The sequence below is a fragment of the Mobula birostris genome, chromosome 11, assembly GCF_030028105.1.
Source record: "Mobula birostris isolate sMobBir1 chromosome 11, sMobBir1.hap1, whole genome shotgun sequence".
In the NCBI taxonomy this organism is placed as follows: domain Eukaryota; kingdom Metazoa; phylum Chordata; class Chondrichthyes; order Myliobatiformes; family Myliobatidae; genus Mobula; species Mobula birostris.
Window position 1 is genome coordinate 3,615,910 of NC_092380.1, and position 22,866 is coordinate 3,638,775.

The 22,866-nt window shown below is 45.1% G+C and overlaps 1 protein-coding gene across 1 annotated transcript in view; it reads left to right on the top strand.

The window, feature by feature from the left end:
* LOC140204749 (interleukin-2 receptor subunit beta-like) overlaps positions 1-21,876 on the top strand; it is an 82,382-nt gene extending 60,506 nt beyond the window's left edge. The window contains exons 7-10 of the mRNA XM_072271505.1: positions 2,092-2,281; positions 4,248-4,341; positions 8,403-8,493; positions 16,211-21,876. Coding sequence (XP_072127606.1) covers positions 2,092-2,281; positions 4,248-4,341; positions 8,403-8,493; positions 16,211-17,023 — 1,188 coding nt within the window. The 3' untranslated portion in view covers positions 17,024-21,876. The remainder of the gene's footprint in view (positions 1-2,091; positions 2,282-4,247; positions 4,342-8,402; positions 8,494-16,210) is intronic.
* The last annotated feature ends 990 nt before the right edge of the window (positions 21,877-22,866 follow it).

Below are 22,866 nucleotides of genomic sequence, written 5' to 3' on the forward strand. Positions count from 1 at the left end.
ATTAAATTGCATCTGCCATGAATTTGCCCACTCACCCAACCTATCCAAGTCACTCTGCATCCTCTTAGCATCCTCCTCACAGCTAACACTGCCACCCAGCTTCGTGTCATCCGCAAACTTGGAGATGCTGCATTTAATTCCCTCATCCAAGTCATTAATATATATTGTAAACAACTGGGGTCCCAGCACTGAGCTTTGCGGTACCCCACTAGTCACTGCCTGCCATTCTGAAAAGGTCCCGTTCATTCCCACTCTTTGCTTCCTGTCTGCTAACCAACTCTCTATCCACATCAATACCTTACCCCCAATACCATGTGCTTTAAGTTTGCACGCTAATCTCCTGTGTGGGACATTGTCAAAAGCCTTTTGAAAATCCAAATATACAACATCCACTGGTTCTTCCCTATCCACTCTACTAGTTACATCCTCAAAAAATTCTATGAGATTCGTCAGACATGATTTTCCTTTCACAAATCCATGCTGACTTTGTCCGATGATTTCACCGCTTTCCAAATGTGCTGTTATGACATCTTTGATAACTGACTCCAGCAGTTTCCCCACCACCGACGTTAGGCTAACCGGTCTATAATTCCCCGGTTTCTCTCTCCCTCCTTTTTTAAAAAGTGGGGTTACATTAGCCACCCTCCAATCCTCAGGAACTAGTCCAGAATCTAACGAGTTTTGAAAAATTATCACTAATGCATCCACTATTTCTTGGGCTACTTCCTTAAGCACTCTGGGATGCAGATCATCTGGCCCTGGGGATTTATCTGCCTTTAATCCCTTCTATTTACCTAACACCACTTCCCTACTAACATGTATTTCGCTCAGTTCCTCCATCTCACTGGACCCTCTGTCCCCTACTATTTCTGGAAGATTATTTATGTCCTCCTTAGTGAAGACAGAACCAAAGTAATTATTCAATTGGTCTGCCATGTCCTTGCTCCCCATAATCAATTCACCTGTTTCTATCTGTAGGGGACCTACATTTGTCTTTACCAGTCTTTTCCTTTTTACATATCTATAAAAGCTTTTACGGTCAGTTTTTATGTTCCCTGCCAGTTTTCTCTCATAATCTTTTTTCCCCTTGCTAATTAAGCCCTTTGTCCTCCTCTGCTGAACTCTGAATTTCTCCCAGTCCTCAGGTGAGCCACTTTTTCTGGCTAATTTGTATGCTTCTTCTTTGGAATTGATACTATCCCTAATTTCTCTTGTCAGCCACGGGTGCACTACCTTCCTTGATTTATTCTTTTGCCAAACTTTACCGTCCACTCCTTCACGTGGTCTCCTGAGAGAGAAGGAAACTACTGGAGGAGAAAACTGTGAGGAGCAAATAAAAGCATCCCACAAGGTCCCTGTCCCACAATCTCGGGAGGAGGAACCTATACCTGACGTACTGTGCCCCAAATCTGTTGCAGTGTCTCCTCAGAAACCATCTCTGTCTCAGGCGAGAACTCCAAGCCTGTCGATGCATTCGTCACCCTGTCATCATCAATTAACTGGACCCTGAAAACTTGCATTCATTCCTCGATCACACATTATTAATTGCATACAAGGAGAACAGCCCGGCCCCTGTAACCACACTGAGTAGGTTAGTGCTATTTTTATACAGAAGTGACATGCAGTTACGGATATTGACCATTTGGCAATCTTGTGTATGTTCGAATTCCTTATTTGCATGATCACAATAGCAGTGCTAAAAGTCAACAGAAACTATAGGATAACCGATGATACTTTGAAGTTAATAAAGTAATTGTCCCTTCTTTGGTGTATGCCTTGCATCCTTCCATTAACTCCTCATCTTGTCTCTCTTTTGTACAGCAGTGGCTCCTGTCCCCTGCTGTACAAAAGGAAGCGAGGCCCTTCAAAGATCTTTCTTGCCAGGATTGACTGCAGACTATCTGCAAACCTTTCTTGCCTGGATATTGCCTAAACCCTTTCTTTGCCACCACTTCCACAACCCCGCTAATGCTGGAACCCGCCATTTCGGCCCAATGGGAGGGCGGGGTTGTCTTGTATTCTGTAACCACTTGTCATTCTGCCTGAAATCGTCTCCACTTTTACTGACTCTGTCAAGCGTTCCGATTCCAGAACGCCAAGAAGCATCTGATCCAGCAAAATGAAAGAAGAGTACAAATCGACCTATCCAATTTGAAGGCCGACTCCTCCTACGTGACCCAGATTCGAGTGAGAATTCTGGACAGTAAGAATTACAAGAGCATCTGGAGCAAATGGAGCCAGGCACTGAAATGGAAAACTCAGAAATCCAAAACTGCAACTGGTAAAGTGGGAATTACCTAAATCAGCGATAGTCTATAGAGTGGGCATACAGCATGCTACCCGAGTGCATTAGCCCAGATCTTACAAGGGAATGAACAACCAGCTCACAACACACACAGTTAGTGACCGTGCAGTTGGCCACTGAGTTCGAAGTCACCTCTAGCAAAATATACATTTCAAAAAAATTGTGGGACTGAAGACCAGAAGTCCATAAGACATAGGAGCAGAATCAGGCCATTTGGCCCATCGAGTCTGCTCCACCATTACATGAAGGCTGATTTATCATCCTTCTCAACCTCAATCCTGCCTTTTCCCTGTAACCTTTGATGCCCTGATTAAGTAAGAAACCATCATATAGACATCCGTTAGTCTCATGAGACCATGGATTTGCACCTTGGAAAGTTTCCAGGGCGCAGGCCTGGGCAAGGTTGTATGGAAGACCAGCAGTCTCCCCTCTCCACGCCACCAACATTGTCCAAGGGAAGGGCATTAGCACCCATACAGCTTGGCACCGGTTTCGTCACAGAGCACTGTGTGGTTAAGTGCCTTGCTCAAAGACACAACACGCTGCCTCAGCCAAGGCTCGAACTGGCGACCTTCAAATCACTAGACGAACGCCTTAACCACTTGGCCACGCGCTAACACAAGAAACCATCAAACTCTGCTTTAAATATACTCAATGACTTGGGCTCTACAGCCGTGAATTCCAATGCGATGTTATAATCAATATGATTCAATGTTATAGTCATTATGATCCATTTTTATAATGTTGTTCACATTGTAAATGCATGCTGATTTTAATGTAATTATACACATTTTATTCCAAATCCATACTTCTAACTTAATTTTAAATCATTCTTTTTTCTTCATAATGGTGCTTTTTTGTTACGTGTGGAGTCAACACACCACAGCAAATTATTATTTCATGTAAACTCATCTGGTGAATAAATTTGATCCTGGATCTGTCTATCATCTTCACCACCATTCAGCCATTGGCCCCGTTTCACCTCCTGCTCGTTATAGCAGGCCAACCGCCTTTTCCACTCTTAGTCCCCAAGCAGGGTTTCTCATGTTCTCGGTATTTATTGATTCTTTATTTTCATTGATTCATCGTTCTACTGTGAATGCCCTCAAGAAAATGTATCTCAGGGTTGTATACGGTGACACACATGTTCTTTGTTGATAAATTTACTTTGAAATTTGAAATACCGACAGTTCCCTTCCCTCACGGACGCTGTTTAGCGTCTGAGCTCCTCCAGCAGATTGTCAGCCGCGTTAACATTTCAAAGTTCGAAGTTCAAAGCGAAAAGAGAACAAAAAACTACACCGAGGTAGTGATCAAGGGGTTGTCCACTCAGAAATCTGATAGCGCAGGGGAAGAAGCTGTTCCTAAAACGTCGTAACTTCAAAACATTAAACTAATTCAAATGAAGATGCAGGGAGACTGAGATATGGGTGTAGATCGTGTTTACCTTAAGTGAGTTCAGCATGTATCACGTAGAAGCGTGATGGCGCATGCAGTTAATGCATTTTTACCTATAAACCGTAATGAATTATTCAAATGGACAAGAATGCTTAATCAAACTATTCAAGATTACGCAAATATTATTGAAATATTAAATACACAATAGTTGAGCATGTCTTCAGGCTCCTCTGGGGCAGAGAAGGGGGCCTCCCTGATGGTAGCATTGAGAAGAGGGCATGTCCTGGGTGGTGAGAGTGCTTAATGATGGATGCTGCCTTTTTGAAGGCAAAATCTCATCTTGCATTTGTGGGACTTCAGTCTCGGTTGGATGGTTCAAGATCCAAGTACAGTTATTATCAAAGAATGTATAAATTATACAACCCTGAGACTTGCTTGCTCACTGGAAAAGCATTGTTAGCGTATTCAGTTAAAGCTAGTTTATCTCCTGGGCACATAGACCGACCTGCTGTTTCACCGAACTGTTTTTGCTACCTTCTTCCAGGTAAATTCACTGGAGACCTGTGGATCGCCCTCTTACTGAGTGGAATCCTGTTTGCCGTTGCCATTCTGCTCATTGGGCAGCTGGTCATAAGAAGGTAAGATGACCCCAAAACACCTGGTAGAAGTGAAATTAGGTGATGATGTTTTGATACTGAAGAGATTTTCTGTTTACTTCTGGATTTCAAATGCTAAGAGAAACTCCCTCTCTGCCTGAGGCGTGTTGTCTACGTTTACAAATGTCCATTTGGTTTAACCTCCAGGTGAAAATTAGACCAGAAGACCAGAAGACATAGGAGCAAAATTAGGCCATTTGGCCCATCGAGTCTGCTCTGCCATTTCATCATGGCTGATCCATTTCCCTCTCAGCCCCAATCTCCTGCCTTCTGCCCGTATCCCTTCAAGACCTGACTAACCAAGAATCTATCAACCTCTGCCTTAAATATTTGTAAAGACTTGGCTGTGTCTGTGGCAATGAATTCCACAGATTCTCCACTCTCTGGCGAAATAAATTCCTCCTCATCTCCGTTCTAAAAGGAGGCCCCTTATTCTGAGGCTGTGTCCTCCAGTCATAAATACTCCCACCATGGGAAAGAAACATCCTCTCCACATCCCCTCTATCAAGGCCTTTCACCATTGGATAGGTTTCAATGAGGTCACCCCAAACTGTGCAACTTGTAAGATGCTTTTGTTCGTGGTAACAATGGGGAGGTAGAGAGGAAGGTGCTTCGACCCCACACAGTCAGGAGATCTGTTAATGTGCACAATATCACTAGCACATGCTGTGCAATTTGTTGTTTTGTGGCAGCAGTACATTGCAATAGATAATAATAAAAACTATAATCTACAATATGAACTATAAATACATAGAGTGGAATTCGATTAATTGGGGCACATCCGGACCAGTACATTTTGGTCCAATTAAATGGTCGCCCCAATTAGCTGAAGTTTCATGGAAATAGTTAAAAAGGTATAAAAAAGACAAATTATGTATTTAAGTGAAATACAGAACAAATTAGAGCACTATCAATACTACTACAGTGCTATAAAACTGTGTATTAGTTCCTAATAGTTATCGACAGAGGAATTCATCTATGCTGCATTCTTTTGATTGTAAATGAATAAAATCAACGCAGACACCTAGTGCAAATAATGGACAGTAATACAACCCTTTCGACGTTTGCAGCTACCAAATCTTCATTTTCATTGCAACATTCAAGATGATTGTCGATATCTTCAAGTTCTTCATCGTTCCTTACTTGTTGAAGTAGTGAAATAGCCTGAAAGCTTGAAACTCCAGTGAGCAAAACAGTTCTGAATTGTCTTCCTGCTGATTTCTCACCAACTATCAGTGACAAAATTACAAACATGAGGAAATCTGCAGATGCTGGAATTACGAGCAACACACATAAAAGTTGCTGGTGAACGCAGCAGGCCAGGCAGCATCTCTAGGAAGAGGTACAGTCGATGTTTTGGGCTGAGACCCTTCGTCAGGACTAACTGAAAGAAGAGCTAGTAAGAGATATGAATCTCAAATTTTCTTTTTTTTTAATTTTATTTTTATTTGGATAAGGAATTCACAAATATCATGTACTTTTATCACACATATAACCTTTTCCATTTTTTTATATGTATAAAACTACAATTATTTATACATTCTTAAGTACACATTGAGATGATACACGAAATTATCTTGGAAATATTTAAAATGGAAAAGTTGACTTACTCCCTGAGAACTCAAAAAGAAAAATTTTATCAAATCTGGAATAAATGGATTGAATATATAACCCCAATGCGAGCAGACTTTAGATGACTCTCCTAATGATTTATACTGCTCTTCTCATCAACACAGTAATATTGCTAACGTAAGCACCCCTAGTCTAAATTTTTTTTTTTTTTCTTTTGGAAAATAGAGAATTAACACAAGTAAAGGGAAAGATTTGGGAAAGGGATAAAAAAAATGAATCTCAAATTTTCAAATCTCTTACTAGCTCTTCTTTCAGTTAGTCCTGACGAAGGGTCTCGGCCCGAAACGTCGACTGTTCCTCTTCCTAGAGATGCTGCCTGGCCTGCTGCATTCACCAGTGACAAAAATAGCTGCTTTTTGAACACAAACACACGCAATCGATGCTATTTAAAAGCCGGTCACTCGAAGCACGTTGTTTGTATAATGGCTACGCAAGCACATACAACTGACACTAATTAGAAACATTTCCGCAACAGTCTCCTGCCCCAATTAAACAGCATAGTGTCCAAAATAAACAAAGGAAATCCTAGCTATTTCCTCGATTCGTTTTTGTTCTGTTTTTAAAAGTTTACTTACTTATTTAGAGATGCAGCATGAAATCCGGCCCTTTGAGTTGCACCCCTCAGCAACCCCTGTCAGACTTGATTTAACCGTGACTTTTCAGAGTTGTTCCAAATAAGTGCTGCCCCAATTAACCAATGGTCCAATTAAGTGGAATCCACTGTATATAAAAAAAATAAATTCAATAAATAGTACAAAAAGAGAGGAAAAATACTGAGGAAGTTTTCATGGTTTCATTGTCTATTCAGAAATCTGATGATGGAGGGGAAGAAGCTGTTCCTGAAACATTAAGTGTGTGTCTTCAGGCACCTGTACCTCCTCCTTGATGGTAGTAATGAGAAGAGGGCATGTCCTGGGTGATGGGGGTCTTTAATGATGGATACCACTTTTTGAAGTTGTCCTGGATGCTGGGGAGGCTAATGCCCATGATGGGGCTGGCTGAGTTTACAGCTTTCTACAACTTTTTCTGATCCTGTGCAGAAGGCCCCTCCACACCAGAGAGTGTTGTGACCAGCTAGAATGCTCTCCACAGGGCACCTGTCGAAATCTGTGAGCTCCTTTGGTGACAAACCAAATCTCCTCAAATTCCTACTGAAGTATAGCTGCTGTGGTGCCTTCTCTGTGATTGCGTCAGTATGTAGGGTACTCAGAGGTGTTGGCACCCTGGAACTTGAAGCTGCTCATCCTCTTCACTGCTGCCCCCACAGGTTCTTCGATGGGGACTGGTGTTAGTTCCCTTCCCTCCCCCACGCTGAGGTTCACAATCGATTCCTTGGTGTCACTGACACTGTGTGTAAGGTTGTTGCTGTGACACCAGTCAGCCAGCTGATCTAACCCCTTCTGTATGCTTCCCCATCACCATCTGAAATTCTGCCAGCGACAAGTGACAGTTTTGGCATCAGCAGACCGACAGATGTTGCTTGAGCTGTGCCCGGCCACACACCCAGAGTGGAGCAGTGGGCTGAGCGCACGTCCATGAGGCGCCAGTGTTGACCGTCTGCAAGGAGGAGACATTGTTTCCAATCCACCCAGACTGTGGTCTCCCGCTGAGGAAGCTGAGGGCCCAGTAGCAGAGGGAGCTACAGAGGCCCAGGCTTTGGAGCTGGTTGATTAGATTCGAGGGAGCGATTGTGTTGTGTTGACCATAGTAAATGAAACCGGTCAGCACTTGTGATAGAACGTGCAAGTTCTTCAGCTTTTCTTAACAAGCCCATCAAGTTATACTGCCCGAAAACAGGCCCTACTTATCACGCTGATTAAGTTAGCCATCTGAGCGGGTTTCAGTTGCCTGTATGTGGCTCATATCCCTCTGACGTTTTCCTAGCTGTGTAGCTGTCGAAATGTCTTTTAAACATTAGTCTTGTACCCACCCTTACCACTTCCTCTGGTAACCTCTACCTTATATCCACCATCCTCTGTGTCCCTCAGCTCCTTTTCAGGCCCTTCCCCTTCTCACCTTAAATCTATACCCTCTAGTTTTAGGCTAGTGGAGGGTTATGTAGGAGGGAAGGGTTAAATTGGCCTTGTGGTAGGTTAAAGGGTCAGCACAACATCACAGCCGAATGGCCTGCACTTTGCAGAGATGTTCTATGTTCTATAACTCAGCAGGTCAGGCAGCATCTATGGAAGGGAGGAAGTAGCTGAAGGGTCTCAGCCCAAAATGTCAACAGTTTATTCCTTTCCATAGATGGTTCCTGACCAGCTGCGTTCCTCCAGCATTCTATATGTGTTGCTTCTTCCTCCACATCCCCTTTCCTTTGTGCTCGATGTTGTTTTCCACCACCTCTCTACCCTTCTCCGTCGCTCATCCCTTTCACCCATTGTCCTAATGAGGAATTTGATTGTCTTTAGATCCAGAAAGAAGACTCCCCGTTGGCTGTCCGTACCCGACCCTGGCAAATTCTTTTATGAGCTGAATTCTACCTATGGCGGTAACTTCCAGGTGAGTCAGAACTGTTGCTCCAGTGCCTCAACCAATACCGAATGTTGAAAGGCCTAGGTAGGGTGGATGTGGAGAGGATGTTTCCTATCGTGGGAGAGTCTAGGACCAAAGGGCACAGCCTCAGAATAGAGCGATTCTATTCTGTCCCTTTAGAACAAGGATGAGGGATTTTAGCCACAAGGTGGTTCAGGGTTAGGACTCCTCGTTTAATGGTATTGGTCCATGGCATTAAAAAAAAGTTGGCAACCCTGGGTGGTGAACCTGTGGAATCCATTGCCATAGATGGCCATGGAGTCCAAATTATTGGGTATATTTAAACAGGAGGACAATAAGTTATTAATTACTCAAGGCATCAAAGGTTATGGAGGGAAGGCTGGAGATTTGGGTTGAGAGGGATAATAAATCAGCTGTGATGGAATGGTGGAGCAGAATTGATGGGCTGAATGGTCTAGTTCTGCTTTTATGGTGATATGGCCTAATGATGTTTCACCCCCTCCCCTTGTGCTGAATCCCTGAACCTTTGCAATCACTTCATTACACACGTCCCTTTTTATAATCCAGCAGTCCAGTTTCCGTAGAGGAACATTCTCCATTGTATAAACTTCCAGAGAGTTCTTCTGCACGTCTTTTGATAACCCTCAGCTGCAATGCTGGTTTGAGTTTCTTCAACAATCTGTTATTGGTGGGATTAGAGTTGAGACAGATCGGCCACAATTTTCAATTTGAAAGTCAGGTTCAAGGAGGCAGACACAGTACGTTTCTCGGGAGATGCAGCCTTCTCTGTGGGTAACTTGCATTTAGATTAATGGCTGCCATGAAGTTGATTACAATCTCATGAAGGCCAGTCCCTCCCACTTCAGCACAGGCTCCTTCTCCCGCACCTCATAACTTTCTTAACCATGCGCAAGATAACTTCTCCTTTGGAACTTCAACAGCAGAATTTAGTGTCCCTCCGCTCAGTTTCTCTCTCCTCCTGTTCCTCCCACCCTCACCCCCTAGTCCCCAATTCCATCTCTCCCCTCCTCTGCCCACTCTGTTTGAAGTCAGCCACACTCCCAGCAGGCACTAACCTGCACAGTAGCCACAAACAATCCCCAGAGAAGTGTCTTGTCACGGCCCTCTTGAATCTGTTTTACAGCTCAAAAGGATTGTGGCCAGAATCTGCGCCCCAAATCCTACATCCTTTGGGTATCAGAGATCAATTGATCACCAGTTGCCACTGAGAGCACCATCTATCTCAGTTAAAGTTTGCCTTTGCTTAACATTCTCCACCACGAGAAGCCTGCTGACAAAGACTGAGAAAATGTAACTGAAATCTGACCTTTGCAACTGGGCTGCTGTTCGAGAGGTGCATTGAGTCATTGGTAGAGGGAGAAACGTTAAGAAGATTAAACCACAGCAGTTTCACAAAGGATATATCATTTTGATGAGCTAGTATATGATGTCTCCTTTCAAAATATTAATTAGTGTATTTTTTTTCTCTTTTTCTGCCATTTGTGGTTTCGTGTCAAAGTTATGTAAAGTCACAGCTGTGCATGTCTATCTGTGAACGTACTTGTGTGCGTGTGCGTGTGTGTGCGTATACACATGTGTGGTGGTGCTGTACATGTGCTCAGAATGTTTTGAGTGTGTAAGGGCGCATGTGTTCAATATCAGACAATGTATACAGTACACAACCTGAAATCCTTATCTTCACAGACATCCACGAAACAGAGGAAATCCCCAAAGAACAAACGACAGAAACATCAGAACCCCAAAGTCCCCCCTCTCACCCCTCCCAATCACAAGCAGCAGTAAAAGCATCAACCTTCCCCCCTCTTACTACCCCCACTTATTCCAGCAGGAAGCATCAGCCACTTCCCCCACCACATTCAAGCCTCAAAGAGACCAAAACATAGAGTCCATCAGAAACTACAGCCCATTCCAACACTTTGACGTGCCTCAGGCTCTCTCTCTAACTAACAAGGGAAAAAGAGGTGTCGTCCCTCCCCCAGCGAGAGGGGAGACCAACAAACAAGCTGTTGTTTCGATATTACCGTCTGCAGTGACTCTTTTATTCTGAGTTTCTTCGACTCGAGAATAAGGCCACAAACTCTCTCTCGCCATAAGTGTGTGCGTGTGTACACCTGTGTGTGTGCGTGTGTACACCTGTGTGTGTGCGTGTGTACACCTGTGTGTGCGCGTGCCTGTCTGAGTTCTACTTTAAAATAAGTGAGGTCTATTTGTTGGTCTCACTCCCATCCACGTGAAGGTTGTGACCCTGGGGTCTGTTTCTGGGAAGTAATGAAACAGTCAGATGTTCTTGCTCTTTGAGACCATAGGCCTGTATTTCTCTCGTGGGTCTTCTCTACAAGCCCCTGGCTCGATCTGCAGTGCTGAGGGGCCTGGAAACCACGGGTTCTTGTAGAATGTGCAACCACGTGCGAATTTCAACCAAAGTGTCCAGGCTCCAGCAGGGGGAAATGACCAGCAACTGTTCTCCTGGAGGCTGGTTGTTTCTCTCCTCTGCGGGGACCATCTCCTCCTCATCCACTTCAAGCCCCGTCCTAGCTTGTTCTTCATTTCCCCACAGCCACGTCCCCTCAACCCTCCATCCAACACTCCTCTCACACCTCTCATCCCCTCCGCACACCCTCATTCCCTCTCTCATCCCTCCTAACACCCTAATCTCCCTCCTCCCTCCCACTATCACCTTCTCCACACCCTCATCCCTCCATCACCCCTCATCCCCTCCACACACCCTCATTCCCTCTCTCATCCCTCCTAACACCCTAATCTCCCTCCTCCCTCCCACTATCACCTTCTCCACACCCCCGTCCCTCCATCACCCCTCATCCCCTCCGCACACCCTCATTCCCTCTCTCATCCCTCCTAACACCCTAATCTTCCTCCTCCCTCCCACTATCAACTTCTCCACACCCTCATCCCTCCACCACCCCCATCCCCTCCGCACACCCTCATTCCCTCTCTCATCCCTCCTAACACCCTAATCTCCCTCCTCCCTCCCACTATCACCTTCTCCACACCCTCATCCCTCCATCACCCCTCATCCCCTCCACACACCCTCATTCCCTCTCTCATCCCTTCTAACACCGTAATCTCCCTCCTCCCTCCCACTATCACCTTCTCCACACCCTCATCCCTCCATCACCCCTCATCCCCTACCCACACCCTCATTCTTCCTATTCCCCCACATCTGTCCTAACATCCTAATCCCCCTTCCTTCCCTTTTTCACTCTCTCCACACCCTCATCCCCTCATCCTTCCATCCCCCTCCTCCCTCCCTCATCCCCTCCTCGCTCCCTCTATCAGCAGTCACCTTCCCTCATCCCCCTCCTCCCTCCCTTAATCACTCTCCACATGACCCCATCGCACCCCACCATCAGCCACCCCCACTCACTCCACCACTCTCCCCACTCCCTGTCTCTTTCCCTGCCCATTATGGGGGAATCTGGCCTCTCCGAGTCTGGATACAAGGGGTCAGCCATTCAGAACTAAGTTGAAAATAAATTTCTACACCCAGAGGAGATAGACAGTATAGTCACTCTCTTGCCTTCTTTACAACTGCATCAATATGTTGGGACCAGGTTAGGTCCTCAGAGATCCTGACACCCAGGAACTTGAAGCTGCTCACTCTCTCCGCTTCTGATCCCTCTGAGGATTAGTATGTGTTCCTTCGTCTTGCCCTGCCGGAAGTCCACAATGCGTTGAGTGCCAGGTTGTTGCTGTGGCACTTCTCCACTCCTGTACGCCCTCTCAAGTTACCAAAAGCACATAGCGCGTAGCACAAATACCACGTGTGCTTACGATTTCACTGGAGAGCAGAGGTGGCTCAGTTTCTGTGCATGGTCAAGGCAGAGCACAATAGATTTTTGGATGTTAACGAAATCATAAGACAGGAAAGTGGTGAAGAGTTTATAGGCCATTCAGGAGTAGCAGAACAGGCACAAGGGTTTGAATAGCCTACTCTTGCCATATATGTCAGGTGATTGTGTTGGATAGATAGATAGACATATTTTATTGATCCTGAGGGAAATTGGGTTTCGTTACAGCTGCACCAACCAAAAACAGAGTACAAACATAGCAATACGAAACCACAAACAATCAAATAATAATATGTAAACCATGCCAGAGAGAAATAAGTCCAGGACCAGCCTATTGGCTCAGGGTGTCTGAACCTCCAAGGGAGGAGTTGTAAAGTTTGATGGCCACAGGCAGGAATGACTTCCTATGACGCTCAGTGCTGCATCCCGGTGGAATGAGTCTCTGGCTGAATGAAATAAGGATTGAATGGGTTGGTGGGAAAATTGGGAGGATCAGGGCTCAGTTTGCCATTGCTTGGTATGTTCTGTTGTCTGCTGGGGAGGTCATGGTGCACCGTCTGACCATGCGCGGGTCCACTGGAGGCTGAAGGAGATGGCCTGTCTTACAGTTAGAGGGCAGCGCGTGTGCACGGGAGGGTGGGAGGAAAGAACAGGACTTGTTTCGCTGCTCTTTGCTTGTCATGTTCCGTGTTGTCCTGCTCAACATTGTGGGCATTCTACATTGGCACCAGAAGGTGTGACAACACTTGTGGCATAGCAGCAGAATCAGACCATTTGGTCCATCGAGTCTGCCCCACCATTCCGTCATGGCTGATTTATTATCCCTCTCAATCCTTCCTCCCGCCCCATAACTTTTGATGCCCTTATTAATCAAGAACCCATCAACTTCCACTTTAAATATACTGGCTTCCCCCAGCACATCCATGGATGTGTTGGTTGTTAATGCAAATGAGACATTTCACTGTATGCTTCAGTGTACATATGGGAAGGACGTTGAGGCTTTGGAGAGGGCGCAGAAGAGGTTTACCGGGATGCTGCCTGGTTTAGAGGGGATGTGCTATCATGAGAGGCTGGGCAAACTTGGGTTGTTTTCTCCGGAGTGTCGGAGACTGAGGGGAGATCCGATAGAGGTTTATAAGATTATGAGAGGCACAGATCAAGTAGACAGGGAGTATCTTTTTCCCAGGTTAGAAATGTCTAATACCAGAGGGCATGCATTGATGGTGAGAGGGGGTGGCTTCAAAGGGGATGTGAGGGGTAAGTGTTTTATTCAGAGAGTGGTGGATGTCTGGAATAACTGCCTGACATGGTGGGAGAGGCAAATACATTAGAGGCTTTTAAAAGATGTTTGGACAGACACATGGATGTGAGGAAGATGGAGGGACATGGATATTGTGTAGGTAGGAGGGATTAGTGCCTGAATTACTTTCCAGCTGGTTTGGCACAACATTGTGAGCCGAAGGTCCTGTGCTTGTGCCATACTCTTCTATGTTCTATATGATAAACAACTCTAAATCTGAATCTAAAATTATCATTTTTCTTGTAGCTTAAATTTCTGTACGCTTGTTTCTACATTTGTATAATCAGCTACTTGTAAATATTCGGTGGATTTTCAGTGAACTGTAGATAGCTGGTTCCGTTTTTTTCCAAACTTCTTTGACCGTAATCTTGAGGTGTCACGGTGATGTTCATCAAAGTTGTTCTTATCATCTCATAGTCTGTTCTTCTCAGAGAATTCCCTTATCTACCCAGCTTCAACTAGTTTTTAGAATCAGGTTTTACGTCACTGTCATGCGATTTGCTGTGCAACACATAAACATCACTATAAATTACAAGAAGAACATATAAAAAACAAAGGAGTCGTGCAGAAAGAGAGCGAGAGAGTGAGGTAGTGTTCATGGGTTCACGGGCCGTTCGGAAGTCTGACCACAGAGGCGGAAAGAGGACGTTGAGTTATGAGTTATTAGATGTACCTGTTCCTCCTTCCTGTTGTAGCAATGAGAAGAGGGTGTGTCCTGGGGTGATGGGGGACGTAATGGTGGGTGCTGCATTTTTCAAGCATTGCCTTTGGAAGATCTCCTCGGTGATCTGGAGGCTCGTGCCCAGGATGGAGCCGGCAGAGTTTACAACCCTCCGCAGCTTTTCCTGTCCCTGCACGTCGGTGACTCGGTACCAACGGGTCAGAATGCTTGCGGTGTAAAGACCAACCACGAGGCAAATCCCTCGCTACGGAGGAGTGTGTTGGTTATGGTTGGAGCTAGTTCCCTGTGGCTGCACTGTCTTTTTTTATCTCTTTGTTCTGAACATCTAATAACTCATAACCACAAGATTTATTCCTCATTCTTGACTTCCGAAGAATGTTTCAGACAATATTATCTTCAATACTGGAAGATTGGGTGGGGAGGGGTGGTGGAATGGGCTTCCGAGAGAGAATAGCTTCCAGGCAAAAGTGGGGGAATGCCCACTATGGGTAAATCCCTCCCCACTGTTGGGCACATCTACATGGAGCATTGTTGTCAGAAAGCAGCGTCCATTATCAGGACACCCAGCATCGAGGCCATGCCCTCTTCTCGCTGCTGCCATCAGGAAGGAGGTACAGGAGCATCAGACTGACACCACCAGGTTCAAGAATGGTTACTACCCCTCAACCACCAGGCTCTCCCATCACTGAACTGTTCCCACAACCTCTGAACTCACTTTCAAAGACTTGTCATCTCATTATCTTGGTATTTAGATGATGAGAATACTCAGTCCTCTTTTATTGTCATTTAGAAATGCATACATGCATTAGGAAATGATACAATGTTTCTCCGGAGTGATATCACAGAAAACAGGACAGACCAAAGACTAACACTGACAGAACCACATCATTATAACATATAGTTACAGCAGTGCAAAGCAATACCGTAATTTGATGAAGAACAAACTACGGGCACTGTAAAAAAAGTCTCAAAAGTCCCCGAGTCGATCGACTCCCGAGTCCCCGACAGCAGGCGGCGAAAGGGAGAAACTCTCTGCCATAAACCTCCAGGCACCGTCAACTTGCTGATGCCTTGGAAGCAGCCAACCCGGAGTCTACCCATCCAAAAACTTCGAGCTTCCAACCAGCCTCTCCGATACAGCCTCCCGAGTGCCATCCTCTGCCGAGCGCCTTCGACCTCGCCCCGGCCGCTGAAACATGCAAAGCCGAGGATTTCGGGGCCTCCTGCTCCGGAGATTCCGGTTACCACACAGTAACAGCGGCAGCGAAGCGAGCATTTCAGAAGTTTCTCCAGATGTTCCTCCGTACTCTCACGTCCGTCTCCATCAAATCAGAATTGTGCACGGTCCCCTACTTGACAGATAACAGCTATTCATCACTGGAGAAGCCGCGCGCGCTGCCGTCACACCACCATCTTCTCCTCCTTATTGCTTATTTATTATTACTACGATTTCTTTCTTCTTCGGTATTTGTACAATTTGTTGTCTTTCGCACGTTGGTGCATGTTCTCCTTTCTGGGTGCAGTCTTTCATTGATTCTATTATGGTTCTTGGATTTTCTGACAATGCTTGCAAGAAAACAAATCTCAAAGTTGTAGATGGTGTCATAGATGTACCTTGATAATGCATTTACTTTGAACTTTGATAGGATTGATCTAAAAGGCAGCAGCAAAGTCAATGGGCCAAATGGCCTCCTATGTCACCATAATAATCCAGTCTCTATTAGACTGCTGTTTATGAGATCTTACTCGGTGCTGACTGGGGTAGTGTACTTTCTACCGTATCACTCAAATACAGTGCATTGATTGTAAAGATGTTTAGAAGTTATACCAAACCAAATGTTCTCCTTGGTTGGGAAGTTTACCTTTTTGATGTTTAAAATTTGTCTCTTTTTTCTCTTTTTGTCCCTTCAGAAATGGATTGGGACTAAGTTCCCAGCTTCCTTCAGCAGCACGGAAGAGTTGGGCACAGAAATCTCCTCGGTGGAAATTTCGGAAATGAAAGACTCGCAGTTGTTCATCAAGCACAACCTCACGTCGGACAGCAGCGGCTTCAAGAGTATCAGTGACTCTTCCGTATCCAGCTTTGCCAACCAGGGCTACTTCTGGTGCAATTATCCCAGCTCGTATGAAGCGTATCCCTGCAAAGTTTATTTCAGCTATGACCGAGGTGAGCTGGGAGCCGGGAGCGAGAAAAGTGAATCATACCTCTACCTCAGCTCCTCCGATGACTCCCTCTATGACAGCAGTCTGCAATACTCCCCCTGCACCTTTCCCACAGACAAGCAGAGGATGGAGCTGGATTGTGGAGAGTCCCCGTCTCATGTCACCGGAGATAGCTCTGAGGAGGGAATAGACAGGCCACCAAGAGAACATGGAGACCCAACTTGTCTACCACACCCTGATCACCTGGCAAGCCACGAACACTCAGCGAGTGAGTCCCACATCTCTCCCAATGCTGTCTCCCAATTCCCCGCCTTTGGGTCCTCAGATTGTTTCTTTGGGCCTCACGATTTGTTGGCAGATATGAAGGACGAGGCAGCAAGCATGTTTGTCTCCAATGGGTCAATGTTTGAAAAGGCTCCAGACGTGTCTTGTTCTCAGCATGGTTTTAACCAGCAGAACCCCAGTGTCTTTAAGACTATGTCTCTGAATCTGGTGCAGCCTACTGATGCGTACCTCTCCCTCAAAGAAGTTCAAAGCAAATACAGTAACCAGTCAATATAGGGATGGAATCGTGCCATCTGCTCCTGTAAGTCTGATGTTAAGATCAATCAACAAAGGAGTTTCAACTTCAGGTCTCCTTTTAAAAGACTTGCATCTACTTTCGAAAAGAGGTCTTTTAACATGTTTCCTTCTGAACTTCCCTCTTGTGTTGGTTCCTGTACCTGAGTGGAAGAGGACAATTCAGGCTCCACCAGAACGTCAATCAGCAGAAGATTTATTTAAAGTGGACAATGTTAATCTTCTTTATCCCCACTGAAGAATCTGGTGCAGGGAGCCAAAAAAAAGACAGGTTATTTGTTACTGCTTATTAATGTAATCTGACAGGAAAATTAGAGAAGTTCTCTGGAGACCATTAGAGCAACAGGAAATTGGACAGACAATACAAAACCTGATCTTCAGTGATGAAGGATATAACTGCCAGAAAGAAGCCGGTTTGAAATTGGAAACAAAGCTGATGTAAATGTAGCAATTTCTCCAGCCTCAGGGTCCTCTGCCACCTGTAGTCAGTGCTTTCCAAGGGGAATATGGCAATGAATGGACCATCCTACAAACACAAAGCTCCTGAAAAGGAGGCAAGGTGACTTCTACTGACAGCTTGACGGTTAAATTTTGATGAATATGTATGTGTCATATTTTCCATAGTACAAGTACCTCAAATGTTGATTTATAATACATTGTATTTTAACAGTATTCAGTTGAAAAACTTGTTTTTTCTTCAATGAAATGCAATGATGACCATTTTTCTGCATTGCATCTTGCATCTGATGCGAACTCTGCATTGGGGTCCACAAAACCTTATTCCTGTTCAATATGCTTTTTGAGGAATCCCAGGACTTTTCATATTCCACATGCCTTGTCTGTCTGAGGGTCTCAGGCCTTGCAACTGTCTCTCGAACTCTGGATCATCCTGGACTTCACTCAAGTTTCCAAAACAGAATTTGACCCAGGATCTACCGGCCCAGGAGTGAGAGGGTGACCTTAAACGCCATTCATCCTGACCTACAGGCCTCTGACAAGGGACTGAATCCCCAGAGGATAGTTGGCTGCTTAGCAACTAGGCTTCGTGGTAAGGAGCAGAGGTCAGACAGTCCCGGAAACACCCCCTCCGTCATTAGGAGACGGTCACCGGAAGACAGGTTCACCTCAAAGCTCATCTATAGAATCGAAAGGACGAGTTGGGTCATTACTGAACTTATTCTTACCAGTTATATTTTACGTTATTTGCTCATTGCAATGGGACAATTTTGAAGCAGGGGGCATTACGTGATGGTGGATTTCTATTTGGCAGTGAAAATGGAAGAGAGTTTTGACTTTCACGCTCAGCCAGGAATAATGAGGAGAGGTGACAGTCTGATCAGTTGTGCTTCAGTAAGAAAAGGGCCGAACTCAAGAGGCAGATCGGCCAACTCCTCTCTTTAGATTGCTGCTCAGGATAAAAAAAAGACTTGCTGCCACATCCTCTCTCAACAGAGGGTGATGAGGTGACTTCACTAACTGACTTCAAAGCACAAACGGAAAAGTGAAAGACAGAGAGAAACAGTACAAGATCCTGAAGGGGGTGGGGGTGGGGAGGTAGAAAGGACATCAGACCTCCTTCATCAGATCTAGTGATTCCTCAGTCAAGTTGAAATTTGTGCTATTTTCTCAGCCTGCTCATCAACAAATTACTGACAAATTAGGTACAGTGTGTATCTAATAAAATGGCCACTGAGCATAAGTTCATGGTCTTCTGCTGCTGTAGCCCATCTGCTTCAAGGTTCAACATGTTGTGTGTTCAGAGGTTCTCTTCTGCACACCACTGTTGTGTGGTTATTTGAGTTCATGTCAGCTTGAACCAGTCTGGTCATTCTCCTCTGACCTCTCTCATTAACAAGACATTTTTGCCCAAACAACTGCTGCTCACCGGGTGTTGTTTGCTTTTTCACACCATTCCGTGTAAACTTCAGAGACTATTGTGTGTGAAAATCCCAGGAGATCAGCAGTTTCTGAGATACTCAAACCACCCTGTCTGGCACCAACAATCTACCCATGGTCAAAGTCACTTAGCATTTCTTCCCCATTCTTATACTTTATACCTTATTGTCGCCAAACAATTGGTACTCGAACGTACAATCATCACAGCGATATTTGGTGTTTGGTCTGAACGACAGCTGAACCTCTGGACCATATCTGCATGCTTTTATGCATTGAGTTGATTGGATGATGAGATATTTGCATTAACAAGCAGCTGTACAGGTGCACCAAATGAAATGGCCACTGGGTTTATGTCTATGATCTTCCGCTGCTCTACCTCTTGACCATGTCTGCATGCTTTTTATGCGTTGAGCTCCTGCCACATGATTGGCTGATTAGATAATTGTATTAATGAGCAGCTGTGCACAAATACCTAATAAAGTGGTCAAGGAGTGTGTGCACATTTCATATCCTCCAGAGAACAAGTACATATAATGTTGATTGTATTTTAAAATCATTCAATTGAAAAACTCATTTTTCTGCAATGAAATGTGATAATGATTGTTTCCTTTGTCAATTTGTGCATCTGGTGCGATCTCTGCTTTGGGGTGCACAGCATCTTATTCCCGTTCAATGTACCATCTGTTGGATTACAGGGAATTGGGAATACCACCTCAGAGAACTGTGGATCAACATGGTTTTCATGGTAAGTCCTGTCATCACCCTATAGCCTTCCATTACTTGCCCACCTATATTGTTGTTCTCTGTTCCCAGGCTCATTCCCTCCCCCAAACTCCCCAACTCCTGACCCCCTGAATCTTCTTGAACTTTGATTGTGATCTCCATCCCCAAGTTGTACTCTTCCCCCCCCCCCGCCCAATACCACCAGGTCTCAACCACAGTTTCCTCTCCTCCAGTCTTCCACCACCCCCCTCCCAATTCCCCACCCCTAAACCACAATGTGCCAATCTTCCTCAGTTCTGAGGATAGCCACACACCCCATTTTCCCCCCTGGGGCCAGGCATTGGCATGTTCTTCCTTGCTCGTCTCCAACCCTACCCCGATCTCAGGTCCCTGATTAGTGGCCTTCCCCTCTCCCCAAGCCTGGACCACATCTAAATCTGATCTCAGTCCTGGCTGGTGCTCTGATTCTTCCAAATACATGCCCTTGAGGTCCTCAGTGGAGGAACCAACAAGGACTATTGTTCATAGAACGTAGAATACTATAGAATAGTAGAGGCCCTTCAGCCCACAATATTGTGCCAACCCTATAACGTACTTCAAGATCAAACTAATCCTTCCCTCCTACGTAGCTCTCTGTTTTTCTATCATTATAAAATAAAAATAAAATCTAATAAAATTAAAAATATTCATTATCTAAAATTCTTGGACTATGTCAAGCCCAGATCGTCAAGCATTGGGAACGGGTGGGGTGAGGTGAAATGTGGGATTGAGTGGACTATGTCAAGCCCAGATCATCAAGCGTTGGGAACGGGTGGGGGTCAGGTGAAATGTGGGATTGTGTTGAGGGTGGAGTTGTTGAGGAGGGTGAGGTGGTGCGAGGTTAGGTAAGGGCTAGGCAAGTGAAGGAGTGAATTGAGGGTGAGGTGACAGTCAGATTGAGATGAGCAGATACATTGAATGAAAAGTCCCTCTAACCCAGCCCAAAGTGGCCAACCTACTTGGTTCATCCAACAGGTCTTGAATCAGAATCAGGTTTATTATCGGGAACATAACTTGTGAAATTTGTTGGTTTGTGGCAGCAGTGTGTGCTGTGATATGCATATAAAGTTACAATGAGAAATAAAAAAAGAGCAACGAAGATTAAGAAAATAAATAAGAATGGTGAGACCCATCGTAAGTTGGGGACCCGCTTTCTCAAGCACCCCCGTTGCATCTGCCACGAGTGGGACTTCCCAGTGGCCAGACATTCCCATTCCCATTCCCATTCCCCTTCCACTATGTCGGTCCATGACCTCCTATTGTGCTGGGATGAGGCCACCCTCAGGGTGGAGGAGCAACATCTTATATTCCATTTCAACCTGACGGAATGAATATTGATTTCTTCTACTGGTAAAAAAAATATTTTCTTTCCTTTTTCCCTCTTCTTCTAATCCCCACTCTGGCCTTTTACCTCTGTTCACCTGCCTATCACTTCCCCCTGGGTCCCCTCCTCCTTCCCTTTCTCTGATGGTCCACTCTCCTCTCCTATCAGATTCCTTCCTCTCCAGCCCTTTACCTTCCTCACCCACCTGTCTTCACCTATCACCCCCAGTTAGCCTCCTTCTCCTCCCCCAACCTTTTTATCCTGGAATCTTCCCCCCTTCCTTCTCAGTCCTGAAGAAGGGTTTCGGCTCGAAACCTCAACTGTTTATTAATTTCCATAGATGCTGCCTGGCCTGTTGCGTTCCTGCAGCATTATGAGTGTGCTGCTCTGGACTTACAGCACCTGCAGACTTTCTTGTGTTTAAGAAATATAAAAACAAAAAAAACAAGTAAGCAAAGGGAAAAGCGAGCAAGGAGAGTTCACGGGTGCAGGGACTGTTGGGAAAACTGATGGCGGAGGGGAAGAAGTTACTCCTAAAACATTGAGTGTGCCTTCAGGCTCCTGTACCTCCTCTCTGGTGATAGTGATGAGAAGAGGGCGTGTTATGTCCTTGATGGTGAGGCTCCTTCATAATGGACGTGGCCCTCTTGAGGTGTTGGCCTTTGAAGGTGTCTAGTGATGGAGCTGAGGTTCAGATTAAAGGAGTGAATGTTGTTTTGTTTATTAAAATGCAAGATCTGCATCAGTGTCTGTTAATTTATCTCTTCACATGTATTATCATGTCAACTATGTAACCTTATGATATTTTAATGGGATTTGGTTTGTCATGTTTTACCATGTAAAGTTTGTATCATTACTCATTTTCAATAAACCTTAAGGGTTTTGATTTGAAGTTGAAATTAGCTTTGTTTTTCACACGCACATTGAAACATCGAAACATTCAGTGAAATGTTCAGTTTTGAGTCAACGACCAACACAGTCCGAGGATGTGCTGGGGGCAGCCCACGTGTGTCGCTGTGGTTCCGGCGCCAACTCAGCGTGCCCACAGCGTACGAACACTCACTAACCCTAACCCACCTGCAGTAGCACTACCCATATAGCCTTAGAGTAGAGTCATAGAAAAGTAACAGGCCCTTTGGCCCATCAAGTCTGCGCCTAACCATTTAAACTACCTACTCCCATTGACTGCACTGGGACCACAGCACCCCCATACCACTCCTATCCAGATACCTAACCAAAATTGTCTTAAGCGTTGAGCTTACTTGAACCACTTGTGCTAGCAGCTTATTCCACACCCTCACAACCCTCTGAGTGAAGTTTCCCCTCACGTTCCCCTTAAACTTTTCACCTTTCACCCTTAACCCATGACCTCTAGTTGTAGTCCCACCCAGCCTCAATGGAAAAAGCCTGCTTGCATTTACCTTATCTATACCCCTCATAATTTTGTATAACTCTATCAAATCTCCTCTCAATATTCTATGTTTCGAGGAATAAATTCCTAGCCTGTTCAATCTTTCCTTATAACTCAGGACTTCTAGACCCAGCAACTGCCTTGTAAATTTACTCTGTTCTCTTTCAACCTTATTTACATTTTTCCTGTAGAAGGTGACTAAATTTGCACACAATACTCCTACGATACTGATGTAGGAAGAAACCAAAGGACCCAGGTGAAATCCACGTGAAAACTGGGAGAACGCACCAAGTCCTTACAGCCAGTGGCAAACATTGAACCCTGATTGGGGATTATTGGCTCGGTAAAGTATTATGTTAACCATTACATTACCATGCCATGTGACTCTGTGCATCCTTGGCCAACTCTACCACAGCTCAGGGTTCACAGGTT